Source organism: Lagopus muta, chromosome 8 (genome assembly GCF_023343835.1).
Source record: "Lagopus muta isolate bLagMut1 chromosome 8, bLagMut1 primary, whole genome shotgun sequence".
Lineage (NCBI taxonomy): Eukaryota > Metazoa > Chordata > Aves > Galliformes > Phasianidae > Lagopus > Lagopus muta.
Window position 1 is genome coordinate 35,206,071 of NC_064440.1, and position 20,428 is coordinate 35,226,498.

The 20,428-nt window shown below is 43.3% G+C and overlaps 2 protein-coding genes across 11 annotated transcripts in view; both read left to right on the plus strand.

Moving 5' to 3' along the window:
* Positions 1-10,814, plus strand: part of USP40 (ubiquitin specific peptidase 40) — a 33,572-nt gene extending 22,758 nt beyond the window's left edge. For 7 of the 9 annotated variants that reach the window (XM_048954176.1, XM_048954175.1, XM_048954177.1 and 4 more), the window contains 10 exons: positions 1,125-1,189; positions 1,674-1,748; positions 2,607-2,733; positions 3,824-3,918; positions 5,123-5,241; positions 5,607-5,672; positions 5,928-6,138; positions 6,819-6,914; positions 8,074-8,168; positions 8,544-10,814. In XM_048954176.1, coding sequence (XP_048810133.1) covers positions 1,125-1,189; positions 1,674-1,748; positions 2,607-2,733; positions 3,824-3,918; positions 5,123-5,241; positions 5,607-5,672; positions 5,928-6,138; positions 6,819-6,914; positions 8,074-8,168; positions 8,544-8,652 — 1,058 coding nt within the window. In that variant the 3' untranslated portion in view covers positions 8,653-10,814. Of the gene's footprint in view, positions 1-1,124; positions 1,190-1,673; positions 1,749-2,606; positions 2,734-3,823; positions 3,919-4,010; positions 4,056-5,122; positions 5,242-5,606; positions 5,673-5,927; positions 6,139-6,818; positions 6,915-8,073; positions 8,169-8,543 lie in introns of those variants that run through there. The other 2 variants (XM_048954179.1, XM_048954183.1) reach the window with 2 other exon arrangements.
* A 7,291-nt stretch (positions 10,815-18,105) lies between these two features.
* Positions 18,106-20,428, plus strand: part of TRAF3IP1 (TRAF3 interacting protein 1) — a 37,948-nt gene continuing 35,625 nt past the window's right edge. Inside the window, exons 1-2 of one of the 2 annotated variants that reach the window (XM_048952530.1) lie at positions 18,106-18,282; positions 18,586-18,654. In XM_048952530.1, coding sequence (XP_048808487.1) covers positions 18,106-18,282; positions 18,586-18,654 — 246 coding nt within the window. The remainder of the gene's footprint in view (positions 18,283-18,585; positions 18,655-20,428) is intronic. The other variant, XM_048952531.1, reaches the window with a different exon arrangement.

Sequence of the window (20,428 nt, forward strand, 5' to 3'; positions counted from 1 at the left end):
ACTTACAGGTTTTTCTCTGATAAAAACTTGACAGTGGAGTTTCCAGCTTTATATTTAATTGAGATAAAGCAAAGCCCATATTTTCTGGGCTGCTCATTTGGGTGCACGTGCAGGTGGAGGTGTTTGGCTGTTTTCTATTGCAGCCATTGTGTGAGATTAACTTCTTCAGGAAAAAGACATCCTTAGGTCACTTGGCAAAAAGAAGTTAATAAAATGAGATCATGGTTTGGATGTTGCTTTGGAATCTGATGGCAGGAATTCTTGTCACTGAACTTTTGCATGAGGTTTAAGGAAGAGAGACAGCAGCAGCATCACACGTGGATTTGCTGGTTGTACATCCTCCTGTTGATGCTGATGGGGTCTTGGAGTGGCAGTTTCTCCCAGCTTCAGTAGCAAGCACTCACTGAATGCTGAACATCTTATGGTGATGGCTGCAAATTGAACCATACACCATAAACATAAGTGTACTCCTGAAACGTGTTACTGTCAGAATACACGCTGAGCAGTCCAAGAGAAAATGAAGGATTTTGCTCTTGTGCACATGTACACGTGAGTGGAGTAGATAATGATGTCTTGAAAATATAAACTTAACCTTTCTTTCCCTGTGGTGTAGTTTGTTTTACTGCCAAGAAACAATGGTCCTGTTTTCGTTGCTTTCTTTTCAATGGCCATTTTTGAGAAATTAAATTTGGCTGTGTATAGAGATTTGCAATCTGGCTGCTCTCAAAGAAATGTCAGACTTCACTTCAATTGATCCCACAGTACTTCTTTTCTCCACAGAAGTGATTGGTGAGCTTTTGTTTAGTTAGGAAAGTCAGAAATGTACCCTGAAAAGAATAAGGAGTATTTTCATGAGTTAAAGAAAGGAAATGTAGGGAGGTGAGGAATTACCTTTATATCTTCTAAGCCTGAACAACAAAAGGGTGTTTTTAGGGTGTGGGGAGGGGTGTGAAGGTGGCACTTGGTTCGGTTTATCAGAGTGGTGTTTTAAAACACACAAAGAAGCAAAACAGCCTCAACAATTTCTGCTGTGGGGTTTCCTGTGCTCTTTTTTTTCTTCTTTTCCCCTGAAATACTGCTGTTGACTCATTAGTTTTCCATGGGGTTATTTTTGTTGTTTGTAGGTGACAGCTGGCATTTGAGAAGGATGGACTGGTGCTTTGAAGCAGGAGAAGCTTTAAGTCAGGAAGTAAGAGGATCTTAGTTTTGACTTGACTCGTATAATACCTTATTTATTCCACTTTTCCTGTGGAGATTTTTCCTGAGGAGGAAGTCTGACTGGTGTTTTGGTGTGCTGTGTTACTTCCCGAGACTGTATGAAGCCAGAACCACAGATTGAAATGGGAAACTTATGCACTGCCTCCCGTTTTCAGGGACTGTTAGTAAGCTACATTGACCTAAGGTCTGGGATCTGAGGGTGCTTGTATCTACAAGCAAGAAATGAGGTGTTAATTGCTAAGAGGTGTGAAGGAGCTCAACAGGACAGCAGGCTGCTATAGAAGTAATAATAGCCAGGTCCTGTTGCAAAGTTGGCTCCTAGTAGTGAATGCAGAAAAGTAAAACACCTTGAGCATTTTGCATGCATGGCACCAAAATTAAATAAATCATGCTTTAGGAAGCAAAGCATAAGAGCATACAGGCTCACAAGGACACTGTGCTTTCTCTTCCTGCAGAATGCTACTCTGAAGGAACTTAATGTTTGCAGAGGAGATACTTTGGTTGTAACTGAAGGAAAGCTTCCACCGAAGGTAAAAGTAGGGTGATTGTGTTCTTTAGTCAGCTGGCAATCTGGAAACTTGAGCATGGAAGTAATTTCTTCTTCGGATTATTTCAGAATTTTTCAGCTGTGATATTTTTAGTCAAAGATAATGAATAATGGTAAATATATGTAACTGTTTTTTATTTAAATGAACACTTACAATGTTCCTTGTCTGTCTATACTCTCTCAATTCCTGTAGTAAAAGTTTTGCTCGTTTCACCTTCTTTGCTTAGGAGTGTGTCAGTGTTGACAGATCCAGAGGAAATCTGTATTTCTGGCATGCAAGGTTCTTGTGAAGACACAAATCTTACACTACTATTTCCTCACAAAATGTTCTTTTCTTTTTTAAAAAGTAACTTTTTACGTCAGGTTTTGTGCTGAGGGTTGTGTTTGAAATTGGAGGACCCTGCTGGGAAACTCCAGTCAGAAGTGGTCAGGTAAAGTTTCTGTGCTACAGGCTGTTGGCAGGAAGTTGGAACAGAATGCTAAAAGGCTGCAGGGAGCTCTGGGCAGGCAGCAGAGATGCCAGCACTGCTATTGAATGAATCCAGCTTCCTCTGGCAAGGTTGTATCTATGTCCACATCTCCAGACAAGTGTCACTCCATTGAATCTGTAACAGTAGATGCCAAGATGGCAGAGCAGGGTGGTGATAATATGTGACATGAGGCTAGACTTTATCACCAAGTATTGTGTGTATAAAGGATGCCCGTGCCTTTACAAAAGCTCAGAGTTGGGCTGATGGTTGGACTCGGTGATGTGGGTTGTCTTTTCCAACCTTCATGACCCTGTGATTTGAGGTGATTTGAGGACACGTAGGCTATCTGGCACTTTGTGTTCATTTCTCAGGGTTTCTTGAAAATTCCTATTTGGTGGTTGAAGTTTTCGAGTCAAACGAAACGTGAAGAGAAGGCACGAGACCAGGTGAATGGGATGACCTGCAAGATGGATGCTTTGCAAGTTTCTCCTGCAGGAGGTGAGCTTGCTTAGTTTTTTAAAAAGGAATTGTGTTGCCTGTGATAGCACTGAGGGCTTTCAGTCCAAACCTTACTTTAGAATAAAAGTTTTAAAATGCTCCTGAGGCCTGTGAGCAACTGTATGAGTTTCAGTAGGTTTGTGGTGAAAGAAACCACTTAGGAGGCAGACATCATTTTGTTTTATTAGGCTGAGACTGTTCCTGTTTCATGGCTGTATTTGGTCAAGAATAATTTTCTGTTTACCAGTCCAGGCTGTTTACCTGCCAGCAAAACAAATTCCTTCCCCACATTTAAGTCAGTGGCTGTATTACAAGGCACCAACTCAAGGACAGTGCAGGTGATTGGCTTCAAATGTCACACTCTTAATGTCACATTTAACTCATCAGGGTACATTGCTTTTGGAGAAGCTGTAGGATGAGTGATAAGTAAATCCTACATTGAATAGCAGACATTACATTCAGAATTCTGTAGGGTTTTTTTTTTCTTCTAAGGATCAAACAAACAAACAAAAAAAAAACCAACAACAAAACCAACAGCTTGAGGAGGAAAATCAAGGGGTAGAGAAAGAAGACAAAATGCAATTGGGGAAACCTGCAAATTGGAAAAGGAAAAACAAACAATTTTCCATTCTGCAGGAAAAATAAAACTCTTCCTTCACTACTGAGCTGTGCTGCAGAGAAATTTGGTTGTTTTGGTTTGAATTTTTTTTCCATTTCTCTCCTTTTCTCGTTAATTTTTTTCAGAGTTTGGCTTTTTCCCATGTTTGTTTTGGTAGTGTAGGTAAGAGCAGTTTGCACTTCAACACACTCTGCGTTTCAGAGTCATGGCTGCTAATTAATCATAATTATGAATTTGAGTAACTGGTCTTAATTTTACAGTGTAGAATTCATCTAGAGTTCTTCCTATTTGGCAGCTAGCAGTGTATTTTATCAATTGTACGTTAGGGTTTCTTAAAGTACCTTCAAATATCTAAGTCTCTAAGTGAAATCTCACCTACAGGTGAGTTATCTCTTAGGAAGATATGTGAAGTCACTCATTTTTCTATTGTCTCTTTCTTTCTCCCTCTTCTCCTCTTGCCCTCATCCGAAGACTCACCAGAACGCATCCAAGCAGACCTGGATCTGTGCTATGCTGGCATTACAGAAATAGCAGGCGAATCTTCCTTGGAAGATCTGAAGATGCAGGTTAGATGCTCTCCTGTGTTGGAAATGCACAGCGACACAGTGATTCATTGAGCTATATTAATACATATTTCTTATTTCCTTTTCCCTTGTCTCCAGTATGTTCTGATATGGCATTTGCTTATATGCCATGTTCAGTGGTAAGTACCAAGAGGCAGCTTGAGCATGTAGCTCAGATAATTCCTCAGTATGTTCCCTGCAGTTGCCATTCTACCTGTCATGTGTCCTGAGCTGCAAAAGCCTTCTTGCACTTCATCTGGAACTTTGGCTTGCAGCAGTATTTTTATTTCACAATGTAAAAATTATTCATGACAAGCACACACATACAAGCACTTCCTACAGAGCCACTCTCCATTTCCACATTGTTCTCGTATTGGTTCTTTGCGTGTTTTTGTATGTTGAACCTAATGAATAAAGAGTTGCTTTTGATGCACAGAAAGTCACGTTTGTCACTCAGGAAAGTACAGCTTAGTTTCTTCAGCCAGAAACTAAGGTGCCTTGTAGTGCTTTCTTTTTTTTTTTTTTTTTTTTAACCAGAAAACTATGAATTGAATGCACTTAAAGCAACAATAACAACAAAAACAAACCAGCAAAACCCAGCAAAAGAAAATAAAACAGCTTAATAGAGAATAATTAAAAAGAAAGCTATCACAAAGCTCTTCTGTTGGTTAGCTGGTGGGTTGCTCTACTTCACAGTGTGGGAAAGGATTCTTCTGATGCTGATACCAATACTTTCCATATTTGTTGTATCAATATTGGGTACAACTTCATTTTCACAGTCTCATCCAAACTGCTGGATTTGCATCTCATGAACAAGATGTGCCTTAGCTTGGAAACAGTATTGTGTGCTCAGTATGATTTGAAAGGAGCTTTTCCAGCACTTGGCTGGAGGTTGTGCTAGCGATTCTTCCAGCCTCATTTCCTCCCAATGATACAAACTTTGGTTAAAAAAAGAAATTGAATAGTTAAGAAACTGATGGTAAATTTAGAAATGTTGGGAGGGAGTGAAGTCCGACTCGCTGTGAGGTTGGAAAGCAGATCTGTTGGTCAGACTCACTGTCTGTGAGTCTCTAACTGGAATAAATCTAAATGCCTTGCCCTGTTTCTAATTGCTTCAGACTAGCAATGAGAATCAGTCCTTTTTCTTTCATTGTTTTCCAAGCAGACTGGCCTCTAAAATTATTGAAGAACTGTTTTGGTTTTTCAGGCTCTGACCTTAACACAGTGCCCAGAGCACGTTATCCCACTGCCCACATTCCTCAGAGCCTGGACGGTGGAAAACAGGCGCCCAGGCAGGCTGCTACGACACAACAAGCAGCAACTCAGGTAGGTTTTGTACTGAAACACTCAAGCAGCCTTGCAACAGGCTGATGGTTGGACTGCATGATGGATTGGCGGAGAAATGAATCAGTTCAGTCCAATAAAACCCTTTTCTGATGATTTCATTTTGACAAGCACTTCTGTCAGCTCAAATGCTGTAGAATGGGGAGGCAGGAGCATAAGCAGCTCATAGCATGTTTATTATGCTAAACCTTAAGTGTTTTTAAATGTAATTTTGGCACTTTTTCAAGCTTTTTGTTGCTACAGTGTCTTGCTTTAGTTTTTCAGTTCAGCACAGGTCTCCTTGACTGGAACTATGATTTTTCTATTTGTGAATTTAGAGTACATGTGTATCATCCTTTTATTTTCAGTGAATATAAGCTGGGTGCCAGAGTGGAAATCTGCATAGAACCTTTGCAGAAAGAAGAGAACTTGGGGTAAGTGCTTGAAGATACTTATTTGTTACTGCTATACAGTTGAGATGAGACTTTAATCTAGTAGCTTGTTCCTTCAATGCTCTGTCACTATAACAGATGTCTCTATGCAGGAATACTTTGGAGCCTATCTTTATTTTCCTCCCATAGAGCTGTTGATTACAAACAAAGGAGGGTGGGTTGGGGTGATAATGAGGAATCCTGGATTCCAAGTGCAAGGTTCACAAGGGTGGTTTATTTTTCTCTTTCTGATGACAGCCCACATGAATTGCTGCTTCGAGTACAGATGGGCATACCAGGGGAAAGGGACTACTATGACTCCGTGGATTTGGTGTGGAACATCTCCAAAGAATGCACTACCTGGGCACTGAGGCAAAGAGTGGCTTCTCACTATTGTCTCCCTGTAGATAAAATTGAAATAGCCAAATACTTCCCTGAAAAATTTGAGTGGCTGCCAATATCTGGCTGGGTAAGATCTGGAGTGACAGAATGCAACAGCTGTGTTGAGAAATGTACACGTTGGTTTGTGCTGCAGTTCTTCAACATGCATGCTTGAATGCACAGCCCCAAATCCCTTCAACATGATCTGTGAGGTAAATCTGGTGGAGGTGGTTTGCTTCTTCAAAAATTAGTTTAGGTCTTCGTGAGATCACAGTGAAGATGGTGTGATTGTTGATTGCCCCACGAGACAGCAGACTTTCACCTGGCTGGCACAACACAAGCCACTCTTTTCATAGTGGCTTTTCCTGTATTTCCTTGTGTAGGAAGAGAACATGTATAATTTGCCCAAATATTTCAGTCTGTTGCAGTTATACAGTGGAAGTGACAGACATCTGCAGAAGTAACACAGTGAGAGCTTTTGCTTCTCTTTGCTGTGCAGGAGATCCTGTGGCTGAGGGTCACTGCTGATCAGTGTCATTTACTGAGCTTTATGGAGGTGAACTGCAAGAGGAGGTGTGGGAAAGGAAAGATGAGGATGTTTTTGTTTGTCAGGGGAGCTACAGAAAGCAGAATGGATAATTGATTTGCATGACTGTAAGGCTTTGAAGAATAGTCAGTGGGGACCCTCCACCCTTAGAAACTGCCCACGAAAATCAGTGTAAGCAGATTTCTGAAATCAGCCATGTGTTCTGCTTTGATTTTATTCAGACCCAGCAAATTTCGAAGAGAAAACGGAAGAAAAAACAGGAGAGTTTACAGTCAGCCCCTTATCACCTGAAAGATGGAGATGTCATCGGGGTGAAGGTAAATTAACTTGGCTTTAATTTTTGTACAAGTGGTGGGCTTGGAAATCTTCGCCTCTGCAGTGAACAAATCTCTTTCTGGCTTTCCTGGATCCTGCTACATCTGTGTGAAAGGGCTGGGGTGTGAAACTGACAGAATGCTCTGTGGAGAGGGAAAATTCGTTGCTACTGATACATTTTGGTTTTTCTTTGTGGTTTTTTTTTTTTCTTCTTTTTCCTCCTGTTCTTTTGAAGTCAATTTGGAAGCTTCATGCTTCTCCCCTTATATCCTGCTACTGGCACTAGAGGGCATTGCTTCACAGGTTCTCCTGCAGTGCTTTCTTGAGTGCAAGAATCACAGAATGGCCTGGGTTGCAAAGGAGCACAGTGCTCACCCAGCTCCAACCCCCTGCTGTGTGCAGGTCGCCAACCAGCAGCCCAGGCTGCCCAGAGCCACATCCAGCCTGGCCTTGAATGCCTGCAGGGATGGGGCATCCACAGCCTCCTTGGGCAACCTGTTCCAGTGCATCACCACCCTCTGGGTGAAAAACTTCCTCCTAATATCCAACCTAAACCTCCCTGTCTCAGTTTAAAACCATTCCCCTTTGTTCTATCACTATCCACCCTCATAAGCAGCCGTTCCTCCTCCTATTCTGCTTTGTATTTGAGCATTATCCACGAGAAACTGGATTTTTCTTGCCCTTATTTTATCAACTGGGTTTTTCTTCCAACTCAGAATAAAATTCGAGAGCAGTGGCCACTGAACAAAGCAAATTCTAAATTGAAATCCATTTTCAAAATCAATATTGCCAATCTATGAATAGATTTAAAAAAAGAATAAAGCTGCAGGATATTGAGCTCTGAATTGGCAATAAAACTTATTTAGGAGATATCCAAAAGAAAATACTTCTGGATTTTAAAGCATTTCACTGGCAGTGTGGTGTTCTTTGCTGATGCATTAGGTTACTGAGAAAAATGCAACTCATTGTTAAATACAAAACCAGAGAAGGAGCTGAAAAATTTTGGTTGTCTTGCCTTTTTAAGTTGTCTGCATTTAACTGTAAGTCATTATAAAATTAGAAGAAATGGACTGAAAATTAATTTCTTAAACAGAACATCATGTGGGAAGTAGTTTTGGCAGATGGAAATAAGCTAATTCTCTGAATCCCTTTTGACAACAGAATCTTCTCCTTGATGACAGTAAGGACTTCAGCACAGTGAGAGATGACGTTGGAAAACAGAAGCAAAGGCAGCTTGCATTAGAGAAAAAGAAAAGGTATTGCCTGTTTATATTTATTCCTCTTTCAAAATCCAAAAACTGGAGAACTTCTGGGGCACTGCTAGCAGACTGCTGCTGTGTGCACAGTTCTGGCAGTGCCAAGAGAAAAGTGCTCATATAACTCAGACTTGTGCCTTTAAGTGCCACATGCCTGCCTTGAGCATTTTTTTTGTCTTGCAACACGCTGGGAAGTTTGGCACTGCCTCAGGAGATGAAAAACTGCTGCAGTGCTGTGGTGTCCCCTTGTAGGCTGTAAGTGGGAGCTCAGTGTTGTTCTTATGCTGTAGTAGAAACCAGATTCCAGCCCGGGTGGCTGATGCTCTTGCAGCTAAGGTTCAATACTAGTTTCAGGCATCTTTTTTCTTTTAATAGTCAGCAAGCTGAACGCTCCCAGGCCCATGTTGTATCTGAGGAAAAACTGAATGTTAAGCAACGTAAACCAGAAGTGGCTCTTTCCATCAACGTGGGAGTTTTCAGATAGCACCTGGAGATGATTTGCTGAGCAGAACATAGCACCAGTGTGCCACATGTGAGTGCCTCAACTGGACCAGCAAGAGGGATGCTTGTGCTCAGAGAGTCATCAGGAATCACCGAGATAAACTGGATATAAGATTTGGGATAACTGTGATCTGCTTCTAATCTCTCTGAGGAAGTGCTTCAGCATCCCTTAATCGACGTGGTACTTATTCTCAGGCTAGGTAAATGCACTTTATCCATGAGAAAGCCGACTAATATATTGTATTACCTTTCGATGACTGTTTTGTAACCACCTTAAATGCTTCTTTTGTCAGATGCTGATGCACCATCACCACAAAGTTAGCTGCATTTTTGAGTGCAGTCTTAGATGTCTCTTTCTAGAAGTTACTTTTTCTTCCCTGATCATTGAGATTACTAACGATACCAGAATTTACTTTTGTCTCTTTATATCTAAACACAAATCTGTGGTAACTTTTCTTGGTGTCACACGGTTGATTTACAGCCTCTGTCACAGAATGGGACGTATGCAGCCAACTGGCAGCTGAACTCAGTGTCAAAGGTTCTTAAATATTGAAGTGAAACATTTACTAAGTGCTCGTAAGAATGGACCTCGTAGCTGATGGGAGACCTGCCTCTCTTACCCCTGGGGCTGGGAATCAGGGTTTGTCAAGAGCAGATGTTTCAGCACCTTGAGATAAACTGTAGTGCTCACAGTACTTAGGCTGTGTTTCCCCACTGCATGTGGATATTCGTTACCCAATTTCTCATCAGGTTCAGAATGTTTGTTGAGTACAACTAGTGCTGACAAACTCACCAGAATTCTTAATGAGGTTAATTGGTTGTAATCAAATTCTAAGCATATTTTCAATGATGAGGTGAAGGTGGAATAGTGGATGGTTAACAGAAGCCTTTCCACGCAGTAGTGGAGAGCTCGTGGTGTGTGGTGTGCTTACCTTGCGCTGCTGGAAACCTGTGCAAATTGACTGCTGTATGAATGAAATCTGCCATGAGACTCTATGAAGCCTTGCTGAACTGCACAAATGTCTGGAAAGCTGTTTTGAGATGAGCAAATCAGTGTTCGAAAGTAACTACTGAACACAGCCTGAAGTATCCTTAATTAAAACTGTGATAATGAGCGAGCAAATGCAGTTCATCTGGGGACACTGCTGTGCTTGATCTGTTATCTGTGTGGAGAGGATTTTGAAGAAGTTGCCAAAACAGCAGGCTGCTAAAGTTTGGGCTAATGTGAGAAGGTCTTCTGATTTACTTTTTGTAGATTAACAGGATTCTGGTATTGAGGACAATTTAAAGACAAAAACTGATGTTCTTAGTTATGAACAAAAGCAAGCAAAAGAAGTCAAAACCGCATGCATTAGTCTTCATTTTTCTTAGGTATCTTTGAAATTCAGCAGATGCTTCTGGGCTTTCTTAGGCTGTTTCCACCCAGGAGCTATTTTAATTTTAACTTTCCCCCTCATTTCTGGTTGTAGGTATGCTGTACTCGAATCTTGAAATCCTTGTTTTGATAGATTTCTTTTTTCTGATTGAGATGAGAGCAGCCATTTTATTTCCTTTCCAGCTCTGCTTGCTTGCCCTAACTTACTTTGCAGAGCCTTCTTCCGTATCAACAAGCATTCTTCTGAGCCAGGTTTACAAGAAATTATGACTATGCTGATTACAAAGGCAAAGGAGAAAGCGTTTTGTCTGCAGGCTGTTCCATTGCACTGCACCTACTTTGCTGCCACTTTAACTCCTCCAGTTCCACGCTGGACAGCTGTTTTGAGCTTAATCTGACTGCTTTGTAATAACTCTGATCTGCTCTTGAAGATGTGAGCTTTGGAGAAAGTCAGATAGGGGTTACAAAGTATGGACGTGGGAATCCTAGTATGTGCCTTTGTTGAAGTGTGATGTAGCAGCTCCTGCACTGAACCAATCTTGAGTTATTTCTAACGTTGGCTCAAAATGCACATTTTTTTTCCTTAAAACTGTTGTGGATTGCTCCACAACGGAAGAGTTAATTGAAAAGGGGGTGGGGAAAGGGAACACCTTTTAAAAATGGAGTTTTTGTGATTCCGTGCTTTGTGATGGTTATATTCCAAAGCCTGGAAAAACTTCCATCTTTATTTTTCAAGTGATCTTTGCAAAATAAAGAGTGACTTACAGATGTCTGTTTGACTTGACTCTTTTTGTTTCACTAATACAAACACCAAGAAGGAGGAAAGGTCACAAAGGGACTTATTATTTAGAAAGCCAGCAGTTGAACTGTTGTTGTTTTTGCTTACCAAAACGTGGTCAGTAGTGAATGGGCAGAACAGCTCTGCGTGCTGGTGAATGCAAAGGATGCAGACCTTGTCAGGGATCTTTATCATTACTGTATTGCAGCCTTTCGTAAATATTCAACTTTTTTTTTCCCCCAGAAGATGCTTGTCCTGGACTTATTTGATGTTCATAAAGTGCTGGGAGCAGATTTTACTACAGAAATAGATCCAGTATTTCCCAGAAGTCTCTTAGCAGCTGTCCTTTACCTGTGTTTGCTTTATATAAACTTGAGATGGTTTAAAAAAATAAGTGAAGTGCCTGTTTTACTTATGGATCAAAACATCTTCTGGTTTGTAAGCATGTATCCTGTTCCCATATCTGCTGCTTAGATCAGCTCAAACTGGCATAGAAGGATCTTGAGAGGAAAAAACAGCAGAATTTAGCAGCTCAGCATTTGTGATGTGAGGCAATAGCAAATAATGGCAAACAGTTCTGCAGGGTGGCCTTTTAAAATGGCGTTGATTTGCCTTTCTGTGGGTGGAAAGTTCACCTTGAGGCATCAGACTCTCAGCAGTGACTTCATGAAGAAAATCCACTTCTGAAGCCCCTGTATGGATGAGCCTGGTGTGGTGGCTCAGAAGAATCGTCCCGTTTGTTCGTGGCAGTTTGATGATAAGCTTAACTTTGTACAGTTACAGGTCACAGCTGGTGATGGGCCTTTCCTCTGTCCTTGGGCAGTGTCTGTCATTCAGCTGAGTGCAGGCCATAGCAGTGTATTCAGGTGTGGTTGTTCATTTCCACCACTGGAATGAAGCTGTCCTCCTTTGAAAAGAGATGGAAGTGGTTTTGGGTGTCCAACTGCAGTTCTGGTTGCCATACAAGTACTCTGCAATAATAATAATTGGGGTTTCTCTGCATAAGATGTTCTTGGAAGTCTGGGTATTAACTGTGGTTACTTTCTGTACTGATAAGTGTATGTATGGAAGCCTTGCCGACAGTTAAGCCACTGAGTAGCCCCAGGATCATATTTATGTTGCCAGGAGCAATAGCAACCAAGCAGGAAGATGCAAACAGTCACAAACCGAGGAAGCAGATCGGTGAGAATGCAATGCTGGAGGCACAGGAGCAGTTGAACAGACAACACACCCTGAGATCTGACCCACAAAGAGGGGCTGTGCTCTTTGTGCTGCACTCAGCTGACTGTGCTTATGACCAGTGGAGGAGGGAAAAGTGAGGCACTGCACAAGGCCATAGCCCACCCCTCTCTCCCTCTACTTTTGCTATGGGTGTTGAAGTCAAGGAAGGAAATGATTTCCTGTAATTTGACCAGGAGTTCTTTGTGGCTTGTAAGCTCTTACCAGTGTGGCTAATAGGGCAGTGAGCTAGAAAAGAATTGGAGAGCAGGGTGAGACTGGATCCTAAAAGATGCTTATCTCTCAGAAGGTGAGCTCCCACCAAAGTCTTGTTCAGCATCTGTACCATACAGGTAAACACTGCTTACAAAGCACAACATGTAGTCCGAGCATCGTGCTGCAGCACTGCTTTGTTCTGTGCATTCCCAGAATTGAGGATTACCTGTGTTTTGATCATGCTGGACGTTCTTCTGCACTCAATGTCATCTGCACAGCCTGCTGAGAATGCTTTTAATTTACTGCTCAGTATGGGTTCTGAATGGGCAGCTGGAGCCACGTGTACTTACATCCCACAAACTGCACACCTGCATAACCCAAAGAAAAACCCAGGAGAAGGAGGATGTTCCCAAGCACGTGGTGTGAGGACTTCTCTCCTTTTGAGCACAATGCTGCTCTTAGCCATGATAGAAATCTTACCTGCGAAAGGTAGCTGTGGGCTCCTGCTTCTGCCTGGTAACACAAAGGCATGCAGCCACTGATCTCAGACTATAAATGGGTACAAATGAGCCAACGAGGAAAATAAGGCCAAGCTCTTGTTTTATCATCCCTTGGTAGAGCTGATCCAGGATCTTCATGGCCTCCTCAGTGCAAAAGGAAGGGCTGTAGTCACTACAAGAGATGGGAAAAGAGAGATCCTTTCTCCACTTTGATTTTTCTTCTGTTCTCTCGTTTTTGCTGAGCCAGTGAGCCCAGTCCCAGGTGTGGAAGGTTGCACATACACTCACATACATCACCAGTGGTTTTCTGCTCCCTTCAGTTCACTTATCAGACATGGAATGTCACAAAGCACGTTCAGGAGCACAGCCTGGACTTCATGCAGTGTTTCCACCACCAGCAGCTTACAGCACAGTGATAGACTGAGGCAGAGGATTACAGGAAATAGGGAGCTGGTGAAAGGTGTAAATATTACACGTTTTCTTGAACCAGAGGGATGCTGTGTGACATCTGGATATAAGTTACAAAGGGAAGTTGAATTGTGCAGAAGAAGGGGTGTGTGTGCATCCAGAGAATGAAGGGACACTGTTGAGAATCAGCTCATGAAAGTTACTGCTTTCAATTCTAATTATGGCAGGGCAGCTAGAACAGAACCACATGATAATTGCAACCATGTGAGGCCACTGCTTCAACAGACTGAGAAGGAACTATTTCTGCTGATAAAACATGCCTGAATGTTTAATATATGGCGATTAATTGCAAAATTCATTTTATTTGATTTAGCAAAGAAAGCAAACAAGCCTTGCCATTAACGCTCAATGGAGCAAACTAGCTGCAACTGGCAGGCTTCTTATTGTGGTTTGGGTCTTATTGGGTCTTCTTATTGGGTTTTGGTCAATAAACCAAACTGGACAAACCAAACCTCTGCTAGAGTTCTGAATAGAGCCTCCATTAAATATCCTAGGCAGGTAAAGATAAGAAAAACAAAGTATCTTAAAAAGTTCTGCGCGCACTCTGTGCTGAAATGATTGAAAATGGCAGGAGGGATTTATCTCTATCTAGTTACACAAAAAGTGTTTAAGGCGTGTTGCTTTCATACCTGAAAAAATAACTCCCAAAGGCAATTCGCCTCCTTGCTCTCCACAGCCAGCACTCCTAAGTCACAGCATTTTTGGGTCACCTCAAGCAGGCAGTGAGGTGGCTGCTGGATGGCAGAGGCAGGGCAGCAGAGCCTCTAGAGATGGAAGCCCTACCCACATGTCCCATGGCAAGTAAAAAGTTGATTCCCTCCTTTTTACAGTCTCCTAAATACTGCAAGGCTGTCATTGAAGTCTCCTTGCAGCCTTCTCTTTCAGATCAAGATGTCCACACTGAGGGCCACGACTTGAGAGTGGTTTTGTGTCTCACCATTTCCTGCTGGCATTCAGAAGCAAACTGTCATCACAGTGGTTCGAACTCCACATTTGATGTTTATTTACCTGATAGTAATTTCAAGAGTTGACAGGAATCTGAGATGTGTGAGACTGCTGGTCCAAATTCTACCCTGAGTAGTAGCTCAAAAGGCAAAACATGACTTTGAGGGGTGGTAGTAATTTAAAAAGCAAACAAACTCACAGCTGCTTAAAAGAGAAGGAATTAAAGAGTTTGAGAGAATGTTCAGAGGAAGGCTGTTTCCCAAGCAAATGCTCTTGTCTCCACATCTGTTTTTCAGTGGACTTGGTTTGGTTGCTGTTCCCGATGTCAGGGTGAGGGGTACTGCGTGCAGGTTTGTTTCTGCTTCAGGGACTGATTTTAGGGTAAACTTCCCAACTCCTTCCCATGGAGAACTTTGGAGAAACCCCCACTTGTTTTAGAATTCTGCACAACTGCAAACTGTTTGATTTCCAGTTGCCTTTTCAAAAAGACTTAAAACTGAGAGACCTGCAAATATATGTCATAGAGTCACCAGCAAAATCTACGAGGATTTCTGATTCCCAGATACCATGTCTGGATGTGTTTAACTTCAGCAATATTTAGTTGTTAGGAAATGGGAACACCAGCTCCCCATACGTTAAGAAGATATTGCAGGCCATCAGTCTGGTGCAGCAAAAACAGTGGGATCTTCTCCACCTCTCTAAAAGGCAAAACCAGAACTATGCAGCAAAGACATTTTGAACTCATATCTTCAAGAGACTGCACAAAGATTTGGACAGGAGAACCCCTGTTCTGCTGTCTGCCCTTACTTAAGGTGCTGCACATGTTAGAGGTCTGTGAATCCTTCCTCAAGCCATTTGACAAGCTGAATTGTCCCTTCTTGATACTATATGGCCAGCTGAATTTCTTACTGACATCTTTGGGAGCACTGAGATTCTGGGAGTCTGAGAGTCAGATTTGGGAGTCTGAGATTCTTAACGCAGCTATTTAAAGATGTGTAAGCAATCCTATGGCTTCCACAGGCCATCGCTGTGTCTGTGCTGGGTTTACTGAGTCTTAACATACTCCCTTTTTTGCCATGCGTGACCAGGTCTCAACTTGGTCATCCTCAAATAATAATTCTAGTGCAAGGTCCTCAAAAGGACTGCGTCTCCAGACTAAATCTCAAGCTATCTGTTTTGCAGTGTTAGGATACTTTTTAAAGTACCACAGGGACTCGTGGAGTCTTTGTGCGTTGCCAGCTTTTGATTCCTCAGTTAATTGAGCTGTGCTTCCTTGGGGTACCACCTCTCCAGCAAACCGAGCATGCCGAAGGTCAAGCTGAACAAAACCCTCAAGGTTCATTCTCAGGCATTACAGACGCTTCATGCAGCTGGTGGCAGAAGTCCAGATAAACCATACGATTCCAAAATAAACAACCCTCTTCCCTAGAGCAGCTTCTTCCCAGTCTTCTCGTTTCCTGTGAGACTTCTTCTGATGCCCTTGGATGTAGAAGCTGTCACTACCTTTTCTTCTTCCCAGGATTACAAGATCGTGTAGTCACAGCCTGTCTGGGAACCTCATCAATTTCTGAGTGTGACAGGCTGGTGGAAGAGACAAATTGCTTCCATGCAACTTCCTCCTCCTGAACTACCTGTTCTCAGGAGCCTGAGTGCAATTAGTCTGTCAGTGTGGAAGTATCCACCTCTGCAGAACAACCTCTTTCCCCTGCACGAACTAATACCAGATACATCTGTTCTGCAATGTGCCTCTTCTTGTTCCTAAACCCGATTCATCTTTCTTACTCAGCATGTACTTTGCTTTATTTGGCATCTGCAGCTGGAATGGGAGATCTTGTAACAATTCCATTTACGACCAAGGTAAGAAGCACAAATGCTGCTTTAGCAGATCAGGTGGGTTGCAGATTTGGGTTAAGAAATGGGTAGGCAATCACAACGCACAGCAACTGTGTGCACTTCTATCAAAGTTTCGATTTCAAACCTTCTTTGTCATGGCTGGCCAAGCAGAAAAGCAGTATTTTCTTTCTCAGGATTCCAAACATTCCAAACAACTGGTATTTGTTTGCACGAACACTGGAGAATAGCCAACTTTTTGCTTTTTGATAAGGACTGTAATGTGTCTAGGACAAAGAGGGGTATGTAGCATGCTACCTGGTGGGCAGACAGCGATGTCTCTCACCTGCAGGTGTGGGAGATGCTGTGTCTTTCCGTTATATCCTTGTACTGGCTTTGATAAGAGCGTGATGTGGGATCAGAGAATTCTGAAGTTGGCTTCTCTCCGATTCATCACTTTTCTGTTCTACTTTATTTAAAGAACAATAAAAAAAAAAAATCACCAAAAGACATTATTAACTTAGCACTAGTGCTTCGTTGTTTGTTTGATAGTTATTAATATAACTGTGGGGCTTGACAGGCTGTATGGGATGAGATACATCTAGGGCTCATTTCAGAGACTCTTTCCCAGATTGTCCAGCTATTCTGAAACAGCTGGGAGAGAACACACACAGATCTTGGATTTTATCTGCTTAGCAAGCTACTACACCTTTCCAGTTCCTGCACTATGCTTCTACTTTGTCATAGCACCTGCAGAGAAAGATGAGTTTTCACTGGCGTGTGAAGCAACATATTTTCCCTTTTTCCTTGGGTCACTAATACTTAAAACCATTAGACTGTTCTTGAGTAGCTCACTTTCTCCTTGACCCTGCACTTTGTTCCTGAATAAACATATTCTCCCTTGCTACCTTAACCACCAAACAGCGCACCCTTCAAAACTGTCTCTCTCCAATTCAGAGATAGGGATAACTCTTTCTCTCTGGGGCTGCTTCTCAATGAGCTCTTCTCCCAGTCTGTATATATATATGCAGTGCCCCAACCCAAGTGCAACACCTTGCACTTGGCCTTGCTGACCCTCATTTCAAGTCTGTCCAGGATGGCATCTCTCCCTTCTGTCAGATCAATTGCACCACTCAGCTTGGTGTCATCTGCAAACTTGTTGAGGGTGCACTGAATCCTATCATTTACATCACTGATAAAGATGAAGAGCACTGGTCCCAAGACAGACCCCTCGGGGACAGCATTTGTCACTAGCCTCCACCTGGACATAGAGCCATTGACCACAATCCTCTGGCTGTGACCTTCCAACCAACTTCTTGTCCCAAATTGAATAGTCCCCAATTCCTTCAAATCCATATCAAATCCATATTGCTCCAACTTAGAGATAAGGATGTGATACGGGACCATGTCAAAGACCTTGCACAAGTCCCGTTCGTGGACAACCTGACCGGTTGCATCTCCTTGGTTCACTGATGCCTTCACTCCATCTTGGAAGCACACCAGGTCGCTGAGGCACAAACTGCTCTTGGTGAGGCTACACTGGATCAACACCTCATCTCTCATGTGCCCTAACAACTCTTGCAAGAGGATCCACTCCATGATCTTCACAGGCACAGAGGGAAGCTGCAGTTCCCCAGGTCTTCCTTTCTTGAAAACGGAAGTGATGTTTCCATTTTTTCCAGTCCCCAGGGACTCACGGCCATGATTTTTCAGATATAACATCAGACTAGCAACCACATCAGCCAGTTCCCTCAGGACCCTGGGATGCATGTAGTCCTGCCTCGTGGACTTGTACACATTCAGCCTCGTGAGGCGGTCTCTCACTCGCTCTGCTCTCACGGTCAGAGGGATTTGCCCCTCGAGGTTCAGCGATGTGAGGGCTGGGGGAGGCAAAGGACTTGTGGAGAACCTCAGCCTTCTCCATGCCAGTTCTCCCTTCTCATTTATCAGTTTAAAATCACGCCGTATCTCCACAGATCGCTCTGACATCTAAGCGCCTAAGATGGCGGCGATGCCTGTTGCTAGGGCCTAAGGTTGCCTAGCAACCGCGTGCTGCGGCTCCGAGCATGCGCAGCGAGGCGCGCTGCGCCGCGGGGCAGGCTGGGAATGCTCACAGCCGGCGGCGGCGGCGGCGGCCGCGGCGCCGGCCCCGCCGTCGCTATGAACGAGTCGGTGGTACGACGGACGCAGGAGTGCTTGGGACAAGTGATCCGCAAGCCGCCCTTGACGGATCGGCTGCTGAGTAAGCCGCCCTTCCGCTACCTGCACGACGTGATCACCGAGGTGGGCCGGGGACCGGCCTGCGGGCCCGCTCTGCTGTTGCTAGGCAACAGGGCCTCCCTCCCCCCCTCCAACCCCCTCGCCGGCTGCCCCTTGCGTGGCGAGGGCGCCCCATCACTGAGGGCTCCCCCTGGCGGCTGGGGGTGTAACCCCTCGTGGGTGGGGGGGCTTGGAGTGTCATGGGATGACAGCGGCGTTCTGCTTTAGTATTGTTATCAATAATAACGCATGGTCTGTTGCTGCCAAACGCTGTTCTGCAGTAGCCTCCAAGCGCCCTTAACTCGGTCCTTTCCTTCTCTTCTCAAGGTGATCAGAGTGACAGGCTTCATGAAAGGGCTTTACACGGATTTTGAATTGAAATCAGATAATGTCAAGGTGGGTAAGAAGCTTCCTTATTTATTCAGCCTGAATAAAAATGGTCTCTGAAATGTGCTGCAAGGCACTTGTGGTCTTTTCTGTGTTCAGCTTCCATTGCTTCATTTGAGTGTTGTGTAGAAATAGTAGGAGGTTTTGTCTGTTGGTTTTGCAGTGCCCAGAATCAGGATCGTTTGATTTGGAAGGAACCCTTAGAAGCCGTGTTGTCCAGCTCCCCTGCAGTGAACAGGGACACCTACAGTTCCATCAGGGGCTCAGAGCCCATCCTGCCTGACCTTGCATGTCTCTGGGATGGGGCATCCACCCCCTCCCTGGGCAACCTGTGCCAGTGCTTCACAGTAAAAAACTTTTTTCTTGGATCCAACTACATCTCTCCTGTTGTAGTTTGTAACTGTTTCCCCTTGTCCTATCACAACAGATCCTGCTAAGGAGTTTGTGCCCTTCTTCCTTATACCCCCCCCCTTTAGATGTTGAAAAGCTGCTAGCAGACCTCCCTGGAACCTTCTCCAGGCTTATCCAATCTATTTGTGGATGCCTATAGATTGCATCTATGTATGTAGCTAAGGCTGTGGACACAAGCTATCGTGATTAAACAACTACTTCTGTACATGTCTCAAAACAATAAGGTCTGATTTACGAGTAGATGTAGATTTTCAAGATGCTGTTGTATTACAGGGTGTGGTGGTCATTTGGTAGAATGTGTGTTTTTATATTTATTTCTTTGAAAAATTACCACCCAAACATAGGTGTATGTAGAGGTGTATCAGAATGTTTGGGGTTGGACGGGACCCCAAATCCCAACCCTGCTATGGGCAGGGACAGCTCCCACAGACCACGTTGCCCAAAGCCCCATCCAGCCTGGCTTTAAGCACTGATAGGGATAGAGCATCCATAGCTTCCCCAGGCAGCCTCACTGCTCTCTGAACAAACATTTCCCCTTAACATATAAGCTAGATTTTCCCTCTTTTAGTTTAAAGCCATTCCCCCTGGTCCTGTCATTATCAGAATGTGAGTGAAGTTGGTCTCCCTGCTCCCTTCAAATATCAGAACGCTGCTTGAATATCTCCCTGGTGCCTTCTCCAAGCTGAACAAACCCATGTATATATGTGTGCTTTATGCACATGTACAGAAAATATTATTGCTTAATAATGCATTCTTCTGTTACGTGTATTATAGAATAGTCTTATTGCCATTACTACAGCCGTTATGAATGGCTGATTAATGAAAGATGAGTTCAATGCTATTGGTGAAAATGCTTTTCTTAAGTGCAAGGGTGACTTTAGGCTGTGTTTGCTTACCTTCTAGTGCTGCCTCTTTGCTAAGCAATGCATGCTGCCTTCTCCCAATACCAACGAGGCTTAAAACTTGTCACTTATTCATGCAAATAATGCATGTTGTGTGTTGCTAGTTAAACAGCTACACCCACTGGTGATTGTTTAACATAGCAACTAAAACTATTGGCTTGCCATCTACACAGCTAGTTAAACGGATGGTTTATGCAATTCCCAAGGCTGATTATTGGTCTTGCTCTTATTTCTGTTACTGTTCTAACTGCTGCTGTGAAAACTCAAATCTGAATGAATTCTACAACGGATTGATTGATTTTGTTTATCCTTTCAGTGTTGAGGCATGTGGGTAGGTGCTGTGAAAAGTTGCTTAGCATGTGGTCTCTCTCATTCGGAGAAGCCTGTCCATTTTATTTGTGGACCCAAAAAGCAGATTTCCTGGGCTGGAATTAGCCATGAACTGCATCAAACTGGCAGAGCATGCAGCT